The 20,453-nt window shown below is 37.5% G+C and overlaps 4 protein-coding genes and 1 pseudogene across 4 annotated transcripts; 4 read left to right on the top strand and 1 right to left on the bottom strand.

The window, feature by feature from the left end:
- The first annotated feature begins 3,513 nt into the window (after positions 1-3,513).
- On the top strand, positions 3,514-4,341 carry RALFL34 (ralf-like 34). The gene is given in 2 exon segments (XM_008243246.3): positions 3,514-3,856; positions 3,858-4,341. Coding segments are annotated over 2 exon segments (408 nt in total). The 5' UTR covers positions 3,514-3,712; the 3' UTR covers positions 4,122-4,341.
- A 7,983-nt stretch (positions 4,342-12,324) lies between these two features.
- MAPKKK19 (mitogen-activated protein kinase kinase kinase 19) lies at positions 12,325-13,924 on the top strand. Its single transcript, XM_008243247.3, has one exon. The coding sequence runs from the start codon at positions 12,595-12,597 to the stop codon at positions 13,642-13,644; it is 1,050 nt and encodes a 349-aa protein (XP_008241469.2). The 5' UTR covers positions 12,325-12,594; the 3' UTR covers positions 13,645-13,924.
- A 1,552-nt stretch (positions 13,925-15,476) lies between these two features.
- Positions 15,477-17,007, bottom strand: LOC103339911 (uncharacterized). Its single transcript, XM_008243267.2, has 3 exons — positions 16,465-17,007; positions 15,939-16,124; positions 15,477-15,857 (listed from the first exon to the last, which is right to left on the bottom strand). Exons 1-3 carry the CDS (start codon positions 16,945-16,947, stop codon positions 15,573-15,575), a joined length of 954 nt encoding a protein of 317 aa, XP_008241489.2. The 5' UTR covers positions 16,948-17,007; the 3' UTR covers positions 15,477-15,572.
- A 1,598-nt stretch (positions 17,008-18,605) lies between these two features.
- Positions 18,606-19,234, top strand: LOC148914661 (uncharacterized; annotated as a pseudogene).
- LOC148914662 (uncharacterized) lies at positions 19,099-20,410 on the top strand. Its single transcript, XM_089043268.1, has 4 exons — positions 19,099-19,517; positions 20,026-20,160; positions 20,236-20,298; positions 20,351-20,410. Exons 1-4 carry the CDS (start codon positions 19,308-19,310, stop codon positions 20,408-20,410), a joined length of 468 nt encoding a protein of 155 aa, XP_088899394.1. The 5' UTR covers positions 19,099-19,307.
- The last annotated feature ends 43 nt before the right edge of the window (positions 20,411-20,453 follow it).

Raw genomic sequence — 20,453 nt, forward strand, 5'->3', positions numbered from 1 at the left:
CAAAGATGCAAGAGTATATCAGATTAAGGGTAGAGCACTAATTGAATGAAGGTGCATGAACTATATGATCTCTTTGACTGAAAGGTCATTGCTTTGCCTAGAAAATATTTACTTTATGAACACAAAAAGATGAATTAGGTACCCACAGTCACATGAAATGTGTCAGAAAATAAAATAACATGACCCCTCAGCCTCCCAGAGTTTAGCTATACCAGCTTTAAAATATTAATACCCAATTGAATGTGCCTGTCACCGGAATAAGTCACCGGCGTTGACATATTCTGGTGGTTGAAGTGGAGAAATACTTCCTCGTTCTTTTTATCTCTTTCTTTTTTTAAAGCGATAGATGAAGTCCTATATCTCTTCTTTTGTAATAAGTGACATGTCGAGAGAAATAGGAGGAAGGTGCCAATGAAACCGGGATAAGAAAGTTTTTTTGGGGTGAAGTGGGGTTGGGGCCTACTTGTGCGGTATTCTTCCACCTTAGGGGTGGAATTGTAATTTGTAGTATCCTGATCCTGTTGTGCACTGCTGCCGTTTGGTCTTGGCACACTTCCCAAGGTGGATTAGGACTGACGGTGATGGTTGTTGCTTGCACCTTTAGCCCCTGAAACAACTCACCAACTGGTAAAAAATATTAAATGTCTTCTTCCTTGCTAACTAATAGCAACAAACTTTATACTGAGCAAACCTTTGCAGTTTCCATGGACATGGTAACTAATTAAGATTAGTAAATCTGATGTGACGTAAAAGCAGATGGAGATTGCTGGCTTGAAAAACTGAGCACAGTGCGAGACAGACAAAAGTTGGAAAGGGAATTTTGCATTCCATGATCAGAACAGAAACCATTCAATCAATACTCCAATTTTCTACCACATCACATCATCTTTTTTGTTGGGTTTTCTGGGTACTTTTTTCTTTTTCCAATTTCCTACCATATCAGAATTACTCATGCTTTTTTCTTTCTTGTTTTTTTCTTTTCTCTTCTTGTTGGGTTTTTTTGGGTTGTTCTGATGCATGCATGCATATACTCTCTTCTGTAAAACAGATGTTAAGATTTTAACCTTGCCTCCTCTGCTTCAGAGAGTTGGTGTATAGGTTATGAAAAAAAAAAAAAGATTGGAGAGTGAGAAAGAGAAAGCAATTGTTATCAACAGAAAAGAATCTTGAACAGATAATAAAATTGCTCAGAAAGTGGTCCCAATTTTCAGTACAAGCTATCACTCTCTCTGTCTCTCTATGATATTCTTAAGCCTAAAAGCATTTAAGAAAAAAGTTTTACTTTGCACCTCAATTGCACAGGCCAACAGCTACTGTTGAATTTGCTTCCTCTCAGATTGTCTTGCTTGAAGTTCTCATATTAACATTATTGCTCAAGAAACCTTTTTCTTACCTATTGATGATAATTGAAAGCAACACAAGTGCTTTTCGGACCGTATTTGTTGAAATTAGTCAGTGAGGAATCTTTGTGACGGTGCCTACAAGGCCCTCAAAATCAAAATTCAACTTGTAGAAAGTACAAAAATCAACAGTTGCTTTTTTTAATGCACTTTTGGTGAATTGGCAGAGCCAACTTTGTATTGCACGTTAAAACTTTTCAGGTCATGGTTTTAATTCTCCCATTGCTTTGGGATTGATAGCTAGGCACAGCCTAGAGTAACTGGCTTTAATCTCCACGCACCAGCCTTGTCTTAATTATCCTAAATAGCTTGCAATTGCATCCATTATGGATTACTAATGGGGAAGTTCTTGATTTGATGTTCAAACTCCGCTTGGCATAAAATCCTTATTGGTCATAAAAGTACATTTTTCAAGAATCATTTGGATTTTTACCAAAACAATTTTGACGCTCTATCTCTTAATAAAAACGCTTCTAAGAAAGACACTTACGAGCACAAGTGTTTCCTACAAAAGCAATCTTAAATGGGCATGTGGAAAGAATGCAAAATGAGAAAATGAAAGTGCTCGAATAACGTTGTCCTTCTTAATAAAAACGCTTCTAAGAAAAACACTTACGAGAATAAGTGTTTCCTATAAAAGCATTACTAAACAGGCATGCGGAAATAATGCATAATGAGAAAAGGGAAGTGCTCGAGTAACATTGCCCTTGTTAATACTTACTCTCTCATCTGTTTGAGACTAGGGCAGCGCATGTGTGTTGTTGTTGGTTGTTTCGAGTTTCTGCTATCTTTGTTTCTTGCACAGAAGAGAGGAGTGTGAGGCAATCCGTGATAATAAAAACAATGAGATAGGATGGACCACTTCTGAGTTCAAATCAAATCATGCTAATCTGCAGCTATAATGGTGTCTATCTATGGGCACTTTGGCTACAGGACCTGTCTTCATCTTCACAGTCATGGTGCTGATAAGCATGAAGCACTAAACAATTCTATATAAAGACATATATATCATACCAAAAACAAAATTAGAAAGATAAAATAAGGCACAGCGACTCCATTATAATTTACACAAAATTCAGTTATATTTGCAAATTATATGGCTCAATATTTTATTGGGTTATAAAGCCCACTGCTCATATATTTATAGGCCCCATACTAGTTGCAAAGGAGCCTGGGCCAATCTGTAGCAATCTCCCCCTCTAATAACTGCTCAATGTTGTTGGGCAGAGGCCAGAAATAATATAGCACAAACTCAGCCCAAGCCCATAAATGGGATTTATTTATTTTTTGTTGCAGCAGCCCATAAATGGACTTTACATTGTATCTTTTCATGTTTTCATACCATTTGGTCTACAAGGGGCTTGTAGCTTAAGCGGTTTAAGAGTAGTTATTCTTACACTGAGATCTTGTGTTCAGATCCCTCCCTAATATCACTTGTGCAAAAAAAAAAAAAGGCGTTATCACAATTCTATACAACTTTCTTTTGGAGAAATTGAAATTGGGGCTCAAAAGCCCAAACCAAAACAAGAGAAGATAAACTAGCCCAAATGGCTTGACTTTAACACCCTAACAAGGCTAGGACTAGGAGGGAGGAAGTTGAACCAAGTGCAACCCAAATCAAAGGAGAAGCTTAGCTAAGCTATGTTCTTCTCCTAATAAAGATGATCAAGCTTCCAATTATATACAACTTTCTTCTAATCTTAAGTCAATTTGTTTTATTTCAAAGGAATAGGGAAATTGTTTTCTTTTTATATTAATGAATTTAGGACCAACTTTTTTCTTAAAAGTTTAATTGGTTAAACAATAATACAAATAAATAAACAAAATAAAATAAAATAAACTGATCGACGACAACATATACCGACCAGCCGCGTACAATAAACACCAAATTTTAATGTCGTATTCCGAACCTGTCTTATACACCCCAAACACTATAATATCCCGCGCCTCAGTTTCAAACAAAACACCTGACGAATCATACTACACAACTCCGTGTAGACCCCGCCCAAGTTCCATATCCCTCAAATCCCACGCCAACTTCAATCTCCCTACCTCTACACCCTGCCACACCCAAACCTACCCCACCGATAAAACACGAAAACCCAGACACGCTATAACCGGTACATTGATGAAGCCCAGCTGTAACCCAATTCTGCTCGTTTCAGCTCACTCCCACATGTGACCCTTGGCCCCATTGCCTCCAATGTAAACCCCAAATCTACCTTTAGATTGATTTTCATAAGATCATTTCAGATACAAATTGAAAAACCCACAAAAACCCACTTCACCACTTTCTCTCTCTCTGAATTTCCATGGCTTCTGCAACCCAACCCAATCTCCTCCTCTGTTTCTTCCTGCTTTTTCTCTACTTGGGTCCATTTGTCAGCGCGCAGATTGAAGAGACCAGCTTGAAGTTGGTGGCAGAGGCTCTGGAGTGGCCTGGTTCTACAATGTCACCAGCTCTACGACGAGCTCGATGAGGAGGGGGAGGAAGACGGCGGCGAGGACATGGAGCTGGACATAGAACATGGGTACGCGCGCAGATCTCTGTTCTGGCGTAGAATGAAGTACTACATTTCGTACGGGGCTCTCTCGGCCAACCGCATCCCCTGCCCGCCGAGGTCAGGGAGGTCTTATTACACCCACAACTGCTTCAAAGCCAGAGGCCCTGTTCATCCGTACAGCCGAGGCTGCTCTAGGATCGCCAGATGCAGACGGTGATCGAAATGCAGGTGTTTTTAGCTTGCTGGGTTGGTTGGGCTGAGTTTAAACTAGTAATTTAAGTTTTGGGTTTTAAGGTTTGAGGCTGTTTGTTTGTTTTGTTCAATGGCATTGTCGTCGGCATCTACTTGTCGCTGCAGAAAGTGTTTTGTTAAGATTGTAATTTGCTATGGTAAATTAATGTGGTGTTATGATGATTGGTTAATGTTTTTGGAGGGTATTTAACTGTTCTTAACTATCTCAACTGCCCTCCACCAACTCCATTCAATTTCAACTACCTTTCTCATCCAATTGCGGTTTGCTATAAATTAATCATTAACTGTGGCAGAACAACATGAACCACAGAGAAAGCTCAGCCACACTGTGACTGCTTCAAACTTTTGAAGTATGTTAATCTAAATTCAGAACACAAAGTTTGGTTTAAAAAATTATAATTAGGATCTTATAATCTTTAGTCATTGCTTCATCAGGGCATGTCAATCCAGTTCCACTTTTGGGGAACCATACTTCTTTTGCAAGTTTGACCAGGCTCAAGATTCTCTTGTAAAGCAAGCAGCCATGGTGCTCTTGTCCCCAATGGGACAATTGTTGTAGCATCCTTCTCAAATAGGACTATGTTAGACATAATAACGCTATTTGAGCAGCAACTTCCTAACCAAAATTTATACTAAAGAAGGGGCATTGACTTTTAAAGCAGTGATTTCGAGTTCTTGAACTTTTATAGCGACATCTTGATAGTGTGTGCGATAAAACTTCTCTCTCAATATCGCTTGTATATATAAAAGGAAGATGAATATGGCAACAAGCTACATAGGCAATCTATCTTCTTGGGCTTGTAAACCAGAGAGTGGCTTAAACGTTTTAAAAACCTTGTGGGCGTAGATAGTAGAACAGATGGAATCTATTGTATGGGCCACCTAGAGTTTCAATTTGGGCTGCAACAATGACCAATCATACCGTATGGCCTTGATTTCTAACTTTTTAAATGCTCCACTTCATTGTGTTGAGTTATTTATTTATTTATTTATTTTAAATCTAAATAATAGCAATATATAGTCTAAAGATATGAGATGGCGGTTAATGATTATTTGATCTAGTGACATTAGTCTTCACTTTGTCGGAGAATCCTTCATTTAAGTCTAATGAAAAATAGTCGTTGTGTGATAAAAATGAAAAAGAACAATACTTGTTGGGAAGAAGAAGAAAAAAAGGAGCATCCCCTTCATAAGAATTGTCGTATGAGACCCTTAAAAAATCAATCAATCATAGAGGCAAGAATAGAGAGTTTGGAATACAAAGCTTTTCTCAAATACGTAGATGTTGACTTAAATGAAAGTCAAATTATGGACTTTGGGAAGGAGCTAAAAAAATCAACTTCCATGCAAATACAATTTCCTTCTACGCCACACATTCTTTTCCTTTCTTTAGTCACATAATTGAGGGTCATCATTCATGAGTCGTTTTGCGGTGAGGATGTCATATATAGATCGTCATATTAGCCACAAGATTCATCTTAATAGTAACTTCAGTTAAGTTTAATAAAATGATCATTCGGCTAATATAAAGGTCCATACTATAGAATTTTGCCATCATCCATACTACCTTATCATTAGTGGATCAAATTGTGATCGCGGGTTTGATTTTAATTTTCTTTAACACAGAAGATCTGAAAAGAGTAAGCCCATAACCATCGTTGGTTGATCAAATTCAAAACCTACAAGCCAGCTGTGAGCCCAACTTTTCTTATGGCATTCGGCCCCATACAAAATTCAAGTCTAAATCTACCCCAGCTGCAACCAGAAGAATCAAACAACAAACTCCCCCAAAATCATCAAGGCAGGGTCAAATCAAACACGACTGGCAACTCACTACCAGCCACCTTTCGAAGCTCATATCATATCAACGCAACAAGCTCAATGGAAAACCCCTAGCGGGACCCACTTGGCTTTTACACGGACGTTGACTCTCAATCCATCCTTGACCGCTCTTGGTGCACTGCACACCACCCGCCTTGTGCTCCGGTTGTGCGGTGGCTAATAGCCTAATATTATAAAATTATTAACATAAATATATTATGAATTATGGACCGACGGCTCATATTTGGGTGAATTGACTCTTGAGGGGGTCCGTGGTCGCACCGTCGGCTTCAAGATGAAGAATCAGCATACTGGTTCTAAGTATCTAAAAAGGCTCACGTGGGCTACTACAATGCGATGTCATCATGAACCGACAAATCCCACAATTTATAATAAATTAATTTCCAAAGGAAAATATTGTGACAATTTTTTTTTATTTCTTGACGGCGATTCAGATATTTCATCTCAACATTTTCGTTGCATGTGTGAAGGTTGGTCCTACTTTGCAACAACAACCACTAGTAACATTCAATATGTCAAGCCTCTCAATTGTCTACCATTCCGGCCCCATAATCATCACATGCATGTGAAATTGGAGGTTGCAGCTGCCCAAATTATGCTTTAGAGGATCATTAGCCAGTTGACAATCTAAACCCTGGCCTCATTAAATGGTCACCACAAGTTGTTCATATGAATATGGCCTTGAAAAAAAGTGGAGATAGCTAACTAGGGTTTTGAAGCTTACCAATTGTCACAACCATAGTCTAAAATATCGATAATATCGAAATATCGAGGATATTATCGTTTTTTCGAATTACGGATATTTCGAAACGTATCCATGCACATATCGTATAAATATTGAGAATATCGATGATAATATCGGAAAATATCGACGTCGATAATTTCGCTCACACTTCAGATATTTTATTACAAATCGCTAAAATATCGATGTATGAAAAAAAAAAAAAAAAAGTGGGGAGGGGGAAGGAAAACAAAAGGAAAAAAACACAAAGGGGATTCAAGGTGTTTCCTCTTGTAAAATTAGTCATCCTTGGTTTGCTTTGTATTGTAGCGTCCAAGTGGTAAGTTCTTTTTCTTATGAAAATTGAGACATGGACAGGCAAGGAATGATGGACCTTACATTTCTTACTTTGACAAAGTTCATTATTTTTTTTTTGGGACGTATAAAAATGAGACTCTTGGAACCAATTTCTTCTTAATTTGTATAAAAATGCATTTCCTTCCAATTTTTTTTGTGATAAACTAATATATAATTGACTAAATAAGCATCCTCCAAAGTTTCAATAAAAAATTTCAAATTTTTCTTACTATTTCCGTGGTTTTTATTCAAGTTTTATCGATATTGATAATATCCCGATATTTCCATCGAAATTTTCGTATTTTTGGACTACCGATATCACCGATATTTTAGACCTTGGTCACAACAATCCCCTAAACACTAGAGGTTGCCCTTCCTTAGTTTTCGACCGATAACCCTTTACATTATTAGGCATGTGCGATATATTTTTATGTTTTTTTTACGATACCGACTTGTCACCGTTTGGTTAATAAGCTTAAGGAGAAATTTGTGAACAAATCAAGAAAGTACTAATATACCTTTCAAGATAAATGAAAGTATAGGGGGGAAAAGGAACAACATGTGAGTTGTCTAAGGGCTCATTTGAGACTGTTTCTCTATGAAGTACTTCTGCTTATAAGTGCTTCTAACAAAAGCACTTTTATTATAAAAATATTGAATTTTCATAAAAATTAAAGTGCTTCGTGGAAAATCACTTGGGAGTGCTTCTCCAGAAAGCGCTTCTATACCGATTTGTCACCATTTGGTTAATCAGCTTAAAGAGAAATTCGCAAGAAGGATGAACAAATCAAGAAAGTGCTAATATACATTTCAAGATAAATGAAAGTCCAGGGGGGAAAAAAAGGAACAACATGTGAGTTGTCTAAGGGCTCGTTTGGGACTGCTTCTCTAGAAAGTACTTCCTTATAAGTGCTTCTAACAAAAACACTTTTATTATAAAAATATTGAATTTTCATAAAAATTAAGGTGCTTCGTGGAAAATCACTTGAGAGTGCTTCAAGAAGCACATGACAGTCTTCTCAGGAAGCGCTACACATGACCCTATAAGCTCTTCTAAATTTTTTCAAACGATGTAAAAAATGCTTTTAGTTATCATAAAACACTTTTAGCCCTTCCAGAAGCACTCTCAAATAGGCCACAAGTTGTTTTCAATATGTCCTTTTTATAATAAATAAACAAAACAGAAACAAAATTACAAGTAGGATTCTTGACGAATTCCCAAATTCAGGGTATCAAACGTAACTTTACAAACTATCAAAAAAGGATTAGAAAACCAAATAACAGTATTTGAATGTGATTGCCCAAATGCATGCTTCATCTTCTCTCTCTCACAGTCTCACTTCTTCTTACAATTTCACATCACACATGCGTAGTAATTATGGCATGTGGATGGATGATGCTTCTAGGATCTATAAAACAATGCCGCATGAATAGCCGGCACAGGAAAGTGATTGGATGCCTTAATTTCAGTGACGACTCGTAAAGTGTTGTGTTGTAAATTACACGTGGTGCACACAAGGGAAGGCAACTGATTGATGGGGAAGTGGGACAAAATAAAACGCATTAGGATTCAGGCATCATGTTTCACGCAAGGCTTTATGCCCCGTATATTCCTTTTTTATTTATTTCTTTTCCTTTTATTTTTCCAATATGACATCTTATATTTTGCTTGACAATTACACATTCCGGATTTTAGCCTCTGGCCCCCACACATACAAATTCTGTGTGTTCAGATGAAGTGAACCAAACCTGTATTCAACTGGTGCATACATGCATGGGCTCATTAAGGGTTAAGGTTGCAGAGCCTCCTCCAACTGTCCCAAGTGCGCAAACATCACACCTGCCCTTCAATCGTCAACACACTTCCAACCACATTGTTAGGAGCACGTGAGTGTCGGCTTTGGCTTTTTAACCAATCAACACACTACTATTACAATCACTTACTCTAACTGTTAATTTTTCGGTGAAATTGTATCACGATAGCGTAGTTTGTAACTCACGACTAATATTTTTCGGTGAAGCTGTATCATGATTGTGTAGTTTGTAATTCACAAGTACTTTTTCGATGAAATCAAATTATTGTCGCGTACATCATAACTTACGAATAATTTTTCAGTGAAATCTTTGTTGATTGCATAGAATTATACACTAAAATATCTATTATATCATCATATAGATTATAATACGTTAATTAATAACACCGTATAAAAATGTTCCTGTATTATATAGTAATTTATCATAACTCGCAAGCAGTGGCAAAGCCACTAAGGGACCAGTGTGGTCCCAGGCCCCCACTCCTTTTTTTTTTTATCTTTTCAATTTCGTATATATACTATATACGATATGTGATATTGTAATATATTAGACTAGGTTTAGGATATTTATTCTAAAATAAACAATATATTAGGTTCTTATTGTCTACAAATTAACCATTTCTTGATCTCTCATCTACTTATCTCCCTTAAATTTTTAAGGTTAGTTTATGATATTTACACTAAAAACTCCTAAATTTATAACATTTATTTCTTTTTATCTTTTGTTTAACTTAAGCTTTGTGAATTTTTTACTTCCGTCCTTTTTTCACGTATGAGTGCATTGAGTTGGATACCTTAGTAGTGTTGGGATTTATGAACCTTTTTTTTATATTCTTCTTTATGTTGGAATATAAATTTTTAAGTAGGGTAGACGAATTTAAAATATGAAATTTATGTTTCTAAAAATAAATAAATAAAATCATTACAATTATGATTGTAACGAATGTATATATTATTAATTTATATCAAATGATACTATGAAGTGGGCCAAAATAAGTGGTTAGTGTCAAATTAACTTATTAACCGATTAGCGCTTTAACGCTCTTATTCAAATTTGAAGACCCCTTCTAGTATGAAATCCTGGCTCCGTATGTGATTGGTTCCAAACTTCTAAGTCTGAAACTGCGGTGCCCAACAGAAGAGAAACGAAGAGGCTGATAATATTGTTTAAAGGATAAACGTGCCAACTTGCGGATGCTAAATAAAGTCTGCATGCAGGCTTAAAAAAGTGAGCTTGCAGTTTGCAGTGGCTTTTGGTCCTCTGTTGTGTAACAAAGTATGCTGCTTATACAAGCTGCCTTGGCTGCCCCGCCCACTGGTTGGATACAACTGCTGCTTTGGGCAACCCCTCACCATTTGCAGCAGTTACGGCTTATCTATTAAAGTTGCAACTTGCCATGTGCAACGCGTCGTCTATTTTTATTCCTTGTTTCAGGGAAGCAAAAATATCTCATTTGATTTTTTTTTCGCTTGGGTTTGGAAGTTTGAGCTTAGAAAATTATTTATTATCTAGAATGAGGTCATTCGAAAAAGCTATCGAGGTGTATCGAATAATCAAGTGACATGCTGATGTGGTATATTCAACTCAAATTATATTATGTGTGTATAATTTTAGATATATCGTCATCTATTGTTTAAAATTAGTATAAATGACATCAAAAAAATCTCTTTTCTTTTAAAAGATACGATCAACAATGTGATCCGTAAACATGAAACTTGCAATTTTTTTATTCCTCGGAGCCAATAAAGAAGAATTTAGAAGACAACAGTTGAAATGAAGCCATCACCTCGCATTACTATATGATATGAAGGGTTTGTACAGATTCGGCTGGTAGATATAGCTGGGGTGGTTGGATTTAGTACTTTTACGCAATGTTGGTGTGCGATATAACTAGTCTTTCAAGTACATCTTTCTGCTGTTGTTTTAAAAGCACATTTAAAACGTGGGTTAACTAATCTAGTCCATAATGACATTCCATTGAATAAAAAATGAGGAGAAGGGTTGATCCAACAGTGGCGAGAAAGATAGATGCAAACAAATTCTGTCGGTTCTTTTTTTTTTTAACACCCAATGGAAATAGATAGAGCAGTTAGTTTCGGAATAAATAATATTAATATAGGCCCATATTGCGAGAGCTGGTCACACATGTCTTGCTTATTAATTATTATTATTTTATTGAAGTGTGTTTCTTGTTTATTTTGTAGTGAAGAAAATGAGGCAGGGCTTTCGAAATTTCAGGTCGTTGCTAAGTGCACATGAGACATGCCTTCAATGTTGCTGTTGTAGTTGCTTTCCTTCTTGTTCTTGTTTCTTTTTCCTTTTTTTTGGGTGTGTTCTTGAGGGAAAGGGATTGAAAGCTGCATTGCATTCCACATCCGAATGAAAGTGAATCAAATAAAACAGGTTATAAATTCGTTAAATGCATTTCTTTTTCTTGAAGTAACAACAAGATGCCCCTACCTTATTCAACAAGGAGAGGGAGAGGGAGAGGGAGAGGGAAAGGGATAGGGATGGGAAAACTATTTGTGCTTTCTCATATAACCGCTCATAAAATATTTCTTAATGAACTTGGTTTGTGAGGTTAATGCTTATCCCTAACAAAGTGGATAGGTCAAAATAAGTCATTAAGTTTACCATGCATGTACTAAAGAACGACAAAGAATTTCCCTTTTCCTGTATGAGAAACGTCTTGATTTATTTCTATTACGTATTGTATGAGGATTGTAATTCGTGATCAAAGAATTCCCCCTTGTCCTTGATGCAAATTGAGATTTGTTGCACTACTTGCTTTACACCAATAATATTATATTGTTTATTATCAAAAAAGAACAAGAAGGAAAAACAAAAGCTTATGCATGTATGATGTACTTTACCACTAATCAATCATTGTAATTTGATCTTAATTAAGGGTAATTAAGTGCATGTTTTAGTTTCTGATTTGGTAATAATTTTTGGGGATGCGAGTTTACTGACAACCAATCAATCACTGCCACACTCTAATTTGATGTAATTAATTAAGAGTAGCATTCCCTTTTCTCCTCATCTACTTTATGTCTCCAATCTGGCCAATGGCCATTACTTTCCAATAATATAAATACAAAACAATATAGAATTATACCATCATTGAAAGGATAACGATCCCTAACAACTACCCCCAAAACCTATCTGAATGGCTGCTGCCCTAGTATCAGATTTACTGCCCAAGTAATTGCATTTTGCCCAAGTGATCAAATTTACTGCCCAAGTAATCAAATTTACCTGCCCAAGTAAGAAATTGTGTACAGTGGTAATTAGGTCATTACACACGCAAAATATGACATCCGAGCCGCGTGGGGCGAGTAAAAATCTTTCCGTATCATTATCAACCACGTTTGAATAGGAAACCGTCCTTGTGCAATATAAAATATCGTTTGCCTATCACGTGCTTTAAAGATATCAATAAACTTATTAGCCCCCACTCCACCAAATATTTCAACCAAAATTAAAATATTAAAAATCTAAAGCTTCCCAATTCATTGAGAGAGGCTATATATACAGAGGCTGCTGCTTGAGAGTTGCTGAACTTTTTCATGCTCTCTCTCTTCTTTCTTCCTCCCAAAGCAAACCAAAAACCCTCACAATTCAGAGTCTGAAAATCGCTCTCAAAACCCACGCACAGAGAAATCCCTTCTTTGATTCTGCCCAAGGTTTCAAGTTTCAAACCATGGAGTGGGTTCGGGGAAAGGAAATCGGTCGGGGAAGCTTTGCCACCATCTACACCGCAAAGCCCAAAAACCCATCTTCTCAACTTCCGCCATTGATGGCCGTCAAGTCTGCTGAATCCTACTACTCTGCTTCGGTCGAGAACGAGAAGCGAATCCTGGACCAAATTGGGTCTTGCCCACAAATCATCCCCTGCTTCGGAGATGATCGGACCGTCGAGGACGGCGAGGAGTTTTACAATTTGATGATGGAGTATGCGACCGGAGGTACTTTGGCCGACGAGCTCAAGAGAAACGGCGGTCGTTTGGCCGAAGCCGATGTTCGACGACACACAAATTCGGTGCTTAAAGGCCTCGGCTTCGTCCACGCAAAAGGGTTTGTCCACTGCGACGTGAAGCTTCAGAACGTTCTTGTTTTCGACAATGGAGTGGCCAAGATCGCCGACTTTGGGCTCGCGAAGAGAGCAGGGGAAGCAGCGCAGAAAGCCGAAGTCAGAGGTACTCCTCTGTATATGGCGCCTGAATCTGTTAACGACAACGAGTACGAGTCGTCTGCTGACGTTTGGGCTGTTGGGTGTTTGGTTGCGGAGATGGTGAGTGGAAAACCCGTCTGGGATCACAGCCCCGGCGCGAATATTTTCAAACTCCTGATGAGAATCGGAGGAGATGAGTTGCCGCAAATTCCAGAGGACTTATGCGAAGAAGGAAAAGATTTTCTGGAAAAGTGTTTTGTCAAGGACCCGAGAAAGCGCTGGACGGCTGAGATGCTTCTGAGCCATCCTTTTGTTTCTGATTACGACGCCGTTTTGTTGGAAGACACCAAGCCATCACCATCTCCGAGAGGCCCGTTTGATTTCCCAGATTGGGTTTCGATGGCAAGTTCAGAAATTTCATCAGACTTGGGCCATTTTTTCCAAAAGAATGATTTGAATTCCGGGTCTGATTGGTCGTCGAGACAGAGTTCTATTCCGGCGGAGGATCGGTTGCGGCAGCTAGCCACGGAGGAGACACCCAATTGGTCTTTCTCCGGAGATTGGGTCACAGTCCTGTGATTCAATAATTTTGGGTAGTTTTCTGAGACAGAGTAGGAGATGGGTAGAAAAAAAGAAACCGAGGAAAGGAAAGAGTCGAAGGTTCTGAGATTCAATTATTTGTTGATTATTTTTTGTGACGGTAAATATGGAGTAGGACAGTAACAGATGATTTTAACAGTCTGGTCTTACTTTGGTAGATGAAATGGTCTTGATTGGCGCCACGAATGGGTGACCAAGTGTACAGACAATTTTGGATTGACTTGAGAAATATAATAGTTGAGATTATTTTCCAAGAAAATTTGCAGATTTCCCATGAAAGTGTTTGTGAGGCTTTGAGCTCTTTCTTCTTGACTTTGAAAATTCAAGGATGGAGTTCAACTTATTTTTCTATTAACCACATTGACACCGTGTGCTAATACTAATTCTGCTAACACACACATGAATTGACCTAAATTGGGTCAAGAGGCAACTTGTAATAAACTCATAACCCACGTTTCATCTTTGCAAGTTCACATGATATGTGGACTTCGTTCTTATCCTCCTCCCTTGCACGGCCAGTTTGATCCGAATATTTACAAGCATATTTTTGGGTTGTTGGGTTTTTTTATATTAAATCAAGACATATAGTTTAGCGTCCGAATTTCAACCACAATGATTCATACGACTTGAATATAAACAAATATAAATTAGAGACTATACATGCTGTATTTTTGTTGTGCAAGTAAGAAATTGTTTGACGTATGCCGACAAATTGATTAGTTGCATGATAAAGTAAATCTTGATAATTAGTATTAGATGCGTGTTAATGATTTTTGGACCACAAGCAATGAACACAACAACACACATGATTCTTCTTTATGGAATTATACACATGATTGGTTGTTCATACAAAAATGTTTTAAATGCGATTCTTGTGTGGTATATGATAATGCCATAAAGTTCTTGTTCATTGTGGATGTGGTGGAGAACTTGAGAACACTATTGAATGGTTCAAATGATCACCAACTAGGTTGTAACTCAAGAAAATAAAAAGGGAAATCAAAGTTGTTGGATGAAAAAGGTTCATGCTTGTGCCAATAATATATATTTTTTTTAATACATAAACACGTGTTAGATAAGTGGACCTTATCCTTAATTTTACTAGGCTTTTTACTATTGTATTTATAAATTTATTATTATTAAATACGTTAGAACAATTTTGACTCTGCAGAATCATTATTTTGTCTTTTTCTTAAAACGATAATAAACTTTAATTCCCATTGGTTGTCTGGGCTCTAGATTAACAATAGAAAATGAGTTTCCGTTGCCTTTGAGATAAAATTGGGCCTTACCTTATCTAGGCAATGGCTAGGGCCGAAAGATTTCGAGGACATCATCAAATTTGCCACTCTTCAAGCATTAAAAAAATAAAAAAAAGATTTTTAGGTCTAATGGTCTCTAAACTTTATTCTTGCATTTAATAGAAAATGTTAAAAAACTGACGGCACGACTATTTGTCCTAACGAAACTAAAGTTGGAAGACCACATAAACAATTTTGGAAATTAAGGAACCAAAATGAGAATCGGATCAAAATTCAGGAACTATTAAACCTAAAAACCCTTATTTGGTAAGGCTATTTTTCACTCTAGCTTTTGATTATTGAGAATAACCATTTGAATTGTTACATCCAAAAGTTATATGGAAATCTTTCTTCACTACAACTTGGGTCATGCAACAGTTCAAAGTTATCCCACCTATCTTGGTTTTTCTTTTTTTTTTTAATTTTATTTTCTTGTTAATTTATACACTACTGGACACGAGAGTTTAAAAGGTTGGCCAATCATAATTTTTTCTACCATTACAAAATCCAGACACCAAAACAAAATTTAATTAATTAAGAAAAGACAGTGCACAACTTCATATTTGTGATCAAGAAAAAGGCAATTAATAAATAAATCAATTCAATTCACTGGTAACTGCATTTGTTCTTCAAAGCAATGGCCACATTCATCTTTTTAGGATCCATAACCACAGAGCAATCCACCTTTCTGTGGAACTTGGGCTTGACCAGCTTGCCCAAAACATAAGCTCTTGACCTAACCAGGAACCTGAGTGTCAATGGCACTGCCTGAGTGGGTGCACCATTTGAGCTTCCCAAGTTTGCTCCTCCACCATAGACTGGAATTCTGTTTCCTATCAACGTTATTGTAATGGATCTCTGGCTCTTTCTCGATTGATAAAATCCCTTCATCTGCAAAACCCAAATAAACCAAATTACCAAAAAAAATAAAAAGATTATATAATTAATGGGAAAATGGTTAGGATTTCATACAGTTCCAGTGGCTACAGTGAGCTGAGAGTATGAGAGATCTAGAGGTGTTGGTTTCACATGGACACCAAAGAATGTGGCAGTGTTACGAAAGGTGAACTTCAGAGTGGAATTCATGGACAACATGTTGGTGGCCACTCCTGAGAAATCCTCTCCAGCTTGAACCACAAATTGATCAAATGCTATGCTCTGCATGTAACATGTTTTATATAAATACAACCAAAATTCAAGAAACACCCACCTCACAAAATTGCCATTTCAATCCAATTTTCTTAAAAGAAATAATGGTATGCGAAAAAAATGTGATCGATTGCTAGAAGGAAGGTGATTGGCTCGTATCGAGCATACCAATCTACGATATCTAGTACTGTTGACCAAATATCAACTAAGTACATACTTTAGAGTCCGATTCAATGAGATGATTGGCCAAATATCAAATAATCGATCAAATATTGACTAAGTATCAAGTATTGTAAATTGATATTATATAGAAAATTATTTATGATAATAAAATAATAATAAAAATTACCTTCATCGTGACAATGGGCTTTTGGGGCCTACTAGCACCCCACAGAATCAAAGAAAACAGAGAGAAAAGCCCAAGGAAGCCCACAATAAAAGCAAAGAAGTAACACCTACGAGTGAGACCATGCTTGGTGCCATCATCATCAAGAAGGCCTTCTTCTTCAATGGAACCAAACTGATCCTTCCACGGTCTCCACCCCTTGCGGTGGGACCCACCGCCGTGGTGGTTCTTACTGCGGGATCCCGAGAAGCGGGTGGAGGCGGACTCGCGAGAGTGAGGCCCAAGAGAAGAGTTGGAGTGAGAGTGAGGAGGGGAGCCCATAGGGCTGAGGACTGGGCTGGAGTTGAAGGAGTTGGTAGTCTTTTCGCCATCGTGCGAGTCGCGGGATGGGCTCTGGACATAGTAGGCCGCCCGGCGGGGCGAGCGCGCCGATGAGGACTGGCTGAGGCTGCTCACCTCGGAGTCAGTTTTGGCCAGCACTGACATTGTTCTAGTTTAAGTTCTTTTCTCAAGGCTCAAGCCAACTCAGAACTTTTTCTCTTCTTGTTGTTTGTTTGTTTGCAGAGAAAAAAACAAAGAGAAGTTTAGTAGGAGTGAAGAGGAAGTGTGTGTTTGGATATTATATATAAATCTGCTGCTGCTGCTGTTAGAATCTCTGGAACGTACGTTGTAAGGTGCTGCACGTTGTGTTGTGTTTTGTTTATTGTTTTCAAAGTGATGGTAATTAATATGGGGGAGAGGAGTTGACAGTGTGCACTGACACCTGCTAATTTTTCGAGCATTAAAGTACGAATATTATGGGGTTTATTTTAAGCCTTTACCTACCTCTTTGTTGCAGAATTAATTGCATCGATCGGCTTGTTTATGGATCCTAATCAAAGATAGGGTTAACTAAAGGAGGTTTTATATAAATTTATCCCTGGCCAGTGGTCTTAAGTTTGGTTTAAATTTGGTTTCCTTCTTTCTAATATCGCTTGTATTTAGCTTTAGTTTTAAAGCATAATATAGTTTACTAATTTAGTAGAAAGAAATACAATTTAGTCTAATTAGCAAAAGGCAAAAAACCAAAATGTAACGAAAATACCATTACAAAATATGAAAATTACAACATATGCCATTTTCAGTATTTAGTTTTAAACCAAAACTGAAAAACGACATCAAGCCAAAACTGAACCAAAACGACATCAACCGAAACCAAAATTGAATCACAACCCATTCGTGCGACGTTTCAACTTCACCTCCAGAAACCTCTGCAACTTCACCTCCATAAACCTCCGGACCACCAACGATCGCATCGAAGACCACCACGATCGCATCGAAGACCACCAACCCATTCGTGCGACCATCGCATCGAAGACCACCAACGATCGAAGCCGATTCTTCATTCTCTCTTTCAGCAGTTCCAACCTATTCCCCAAAATCTGAACGGCGACCGGCGACGGCGGCGACCAAAGCGACGCGATTGAAGGGTTTAGCACTCTCTTGGGGAAAAAATCGTAAGAAAATGACCCCTAACACAAATTTGCCTTCGATTTTAGGGTTCTGAAATTTTACTTACTGTTCATTCTTCATTCTGCAATGTAGTTTAGGTTTTGGGTTTAGTTTTGGTTTGAAAACCTCTAAAAACCGAAAAATCACAAAAGAAAGAAAAAGAGCATCAAAACTGTTTTCTCAGATCTTGAAGAAAACAGAAACTGCATTGTAGTTTCTGCTAAATTATTTATACTTCTTTCCATTTCACGTCATGTTGTTCTGTAGTTTCTGTTATGTTTTGTAGTTCTTGTTTTGGCTATGCTGATCTTTCAATTTCATGTCAAGTTGATGCATATTTTCTGGTATATTCTATTTTTTGCATTGCAGTGAACCACAAACTGCATTGCAGTTTTTGTGCTTCTTGAATGTTGCTCATTTCACGCCATGTTGTTCTGTAGTTTCTGTTATGTTTTGTAGTTCTTGTTTTGGCTATGCTGATCTTTCAATTTCATGTCAAGTTGATGCATATTTTCTAGGATATTCTGTTTTTTGCATTTTAGTGAAAGACAAATGCATTGCAGTGAACCACAAACTGCATTGCAGTTTCTGTTTGCTTGTAGTTTATCTCTACTTGTCCTAATAGCATTTTCATCCCTTCTTGTTGCAGATCACAAATGGCACAAGAAATGTCACCACAAAAGGAGGAAGCTCAAAACCAACCAAAGCGAAGATTCAAAATGATGGCTCAAAAGAGTAAACCAAAGCCAAAGTCAAAGCCAAACTATGATCGGAAAGCAAAGCACCCAGACTATGTCCAATTTCGGTGCAATTGCAACGCTTTCAACAGCATCATTACGGATGTAAAAGACAAGCTCAATGAAATGCAGAAGAAGCTTCTCAAGAATACCAAATTCTGGAACTTGATTGAGCTGTTTTACAACCAGAGAATCGACATGAATAACATGAATAAGTCAGACCTTGACTTAGTACAGCTGCTCAAGAAATTTGATCCGGATACAAAGTCCTTCAAATTTGGCACCGAAGCATTCAAGATCACAGGCAATGCAGTGAGTCAGATTCTAGGACTGCCAAATGAAGGAAAATCTGTCAAACTTGTCAATGATAAGTACACTTCTACCTTCAGAATAAGGCACTTCGGAGAAAAGGGAAAATCATCAAAAAATCAGGTAGAAGCAGAATTACTAAAGACAATTTCCTTAGCAAACCAACCGAAGAAAGAAAAGGCCAAGGCAGAGCAAAAGAAGAAAACGAATAAAGGAAAAGAAAAGAAAGAAGCTGAAGAATAAGAAGAAGAAGAAGAAGAAGTTGACTACGACAAGGAGGTGGTCAGCCTAGTATTGGTTCACCTCTGCATGACATTCCTTTTTGCCAACGCTTCATCTACTTTGCATTGGAAAGTATTTGAGCACTGTGTGAATCTAGACACACTTTCAAGCTATTCTTGGGCAAGAGCTGTTTCAGCCTACATGAATGAATCCTTGGTCGCAAAAGCAAAAGCAAAAGCAAAGAAGGGTGGAGAAGGCTTTATAGGAGCTGTTTCGGGTTGCATTATCCTAATATTGGTAAGTAAACAGTGGCTTATGCAATGCATTTTGAGTTTTAGGCAATGCAGTTTCCCTTTAGTGCAATGCAGTTTCTATTTTATCCTAAGCAGTTTCCAACCTAATTTATGATATATCTTTCAATTTCATGTTTATGTTTTGTAGTTCTTGTTTTGGCTATGCTGATCTTTCAATTTCATGTCAAGTTGATGCATATTTTCTAGTGTATTCTCTTTTTTGCATTTTAGTGAAAGACAAACCGCATTGCAGTTTCTGTTTCTTGAATGTTGCTCATTTCACGCCATGTTCTTCTGTAGTTTCTGTTATGTTTTGTAGTTCTTATTTTGGCTATGCTGATCTTTCAATTTCATGGCAAGTTGATGCATATTTTCTGGTGTATTCTCTTTTTTGCATTTTAGTGAAAGACAAACTGCATTGCAGTTTCTGTGCTTCTTGAATGTTGCTCATTTCACCCCATGTTCTTCTGTAGTTTCTGTTTTATGATATATCTTGTTTTTGAACTGTGCAGTTTCTACTGTGTGAAAGGACAAACATAATACAACCAATCCTGGGCAAGGAGAAAGAAACTCCTGCCATTCTTAAATGGAGTCTTGTGGAACTCCACACAAGATTCAACCAAATAAAGGACTTGAATGACATCGAGGTATGCAATTTATCGCATGTTCTACTTTAATGTATCTTGAATGTGAATCCATGCTAAATCATTCTCATTGTACAGGGTATTTTTAAAACTCCTAAAAAGCGAAAAACTACCAGGGAAGAGGAAGACACTGTTGACAAGGTAATTAAAATCTGTATACAGTGCATTGCAGTTTGTGTTTTCTACATTGCAGTTTGTATTTTATCCAATGCAGTTTTTGAATCATTCAATCTCATTGTACAAGGTATTTTGAAAGCAGATAAAAGGAGAAAAACTACAGAGAAGAGGGAGACCCT

Source organism: Prunus mume, linkage group LG8 (genome assembly GCF_029339155.1).
Source record: "Prunus mume cultivar Tortuosa linkage group LG8, ASM2933915v1, whole genome shotgun sequence".
NCBI classification, from domain to species: Eukaryota; Viridiplantae; Streptophyta; class Magnoliopsida; order Rosales; family Rosaceae; genus Prunus; species Prunus mume.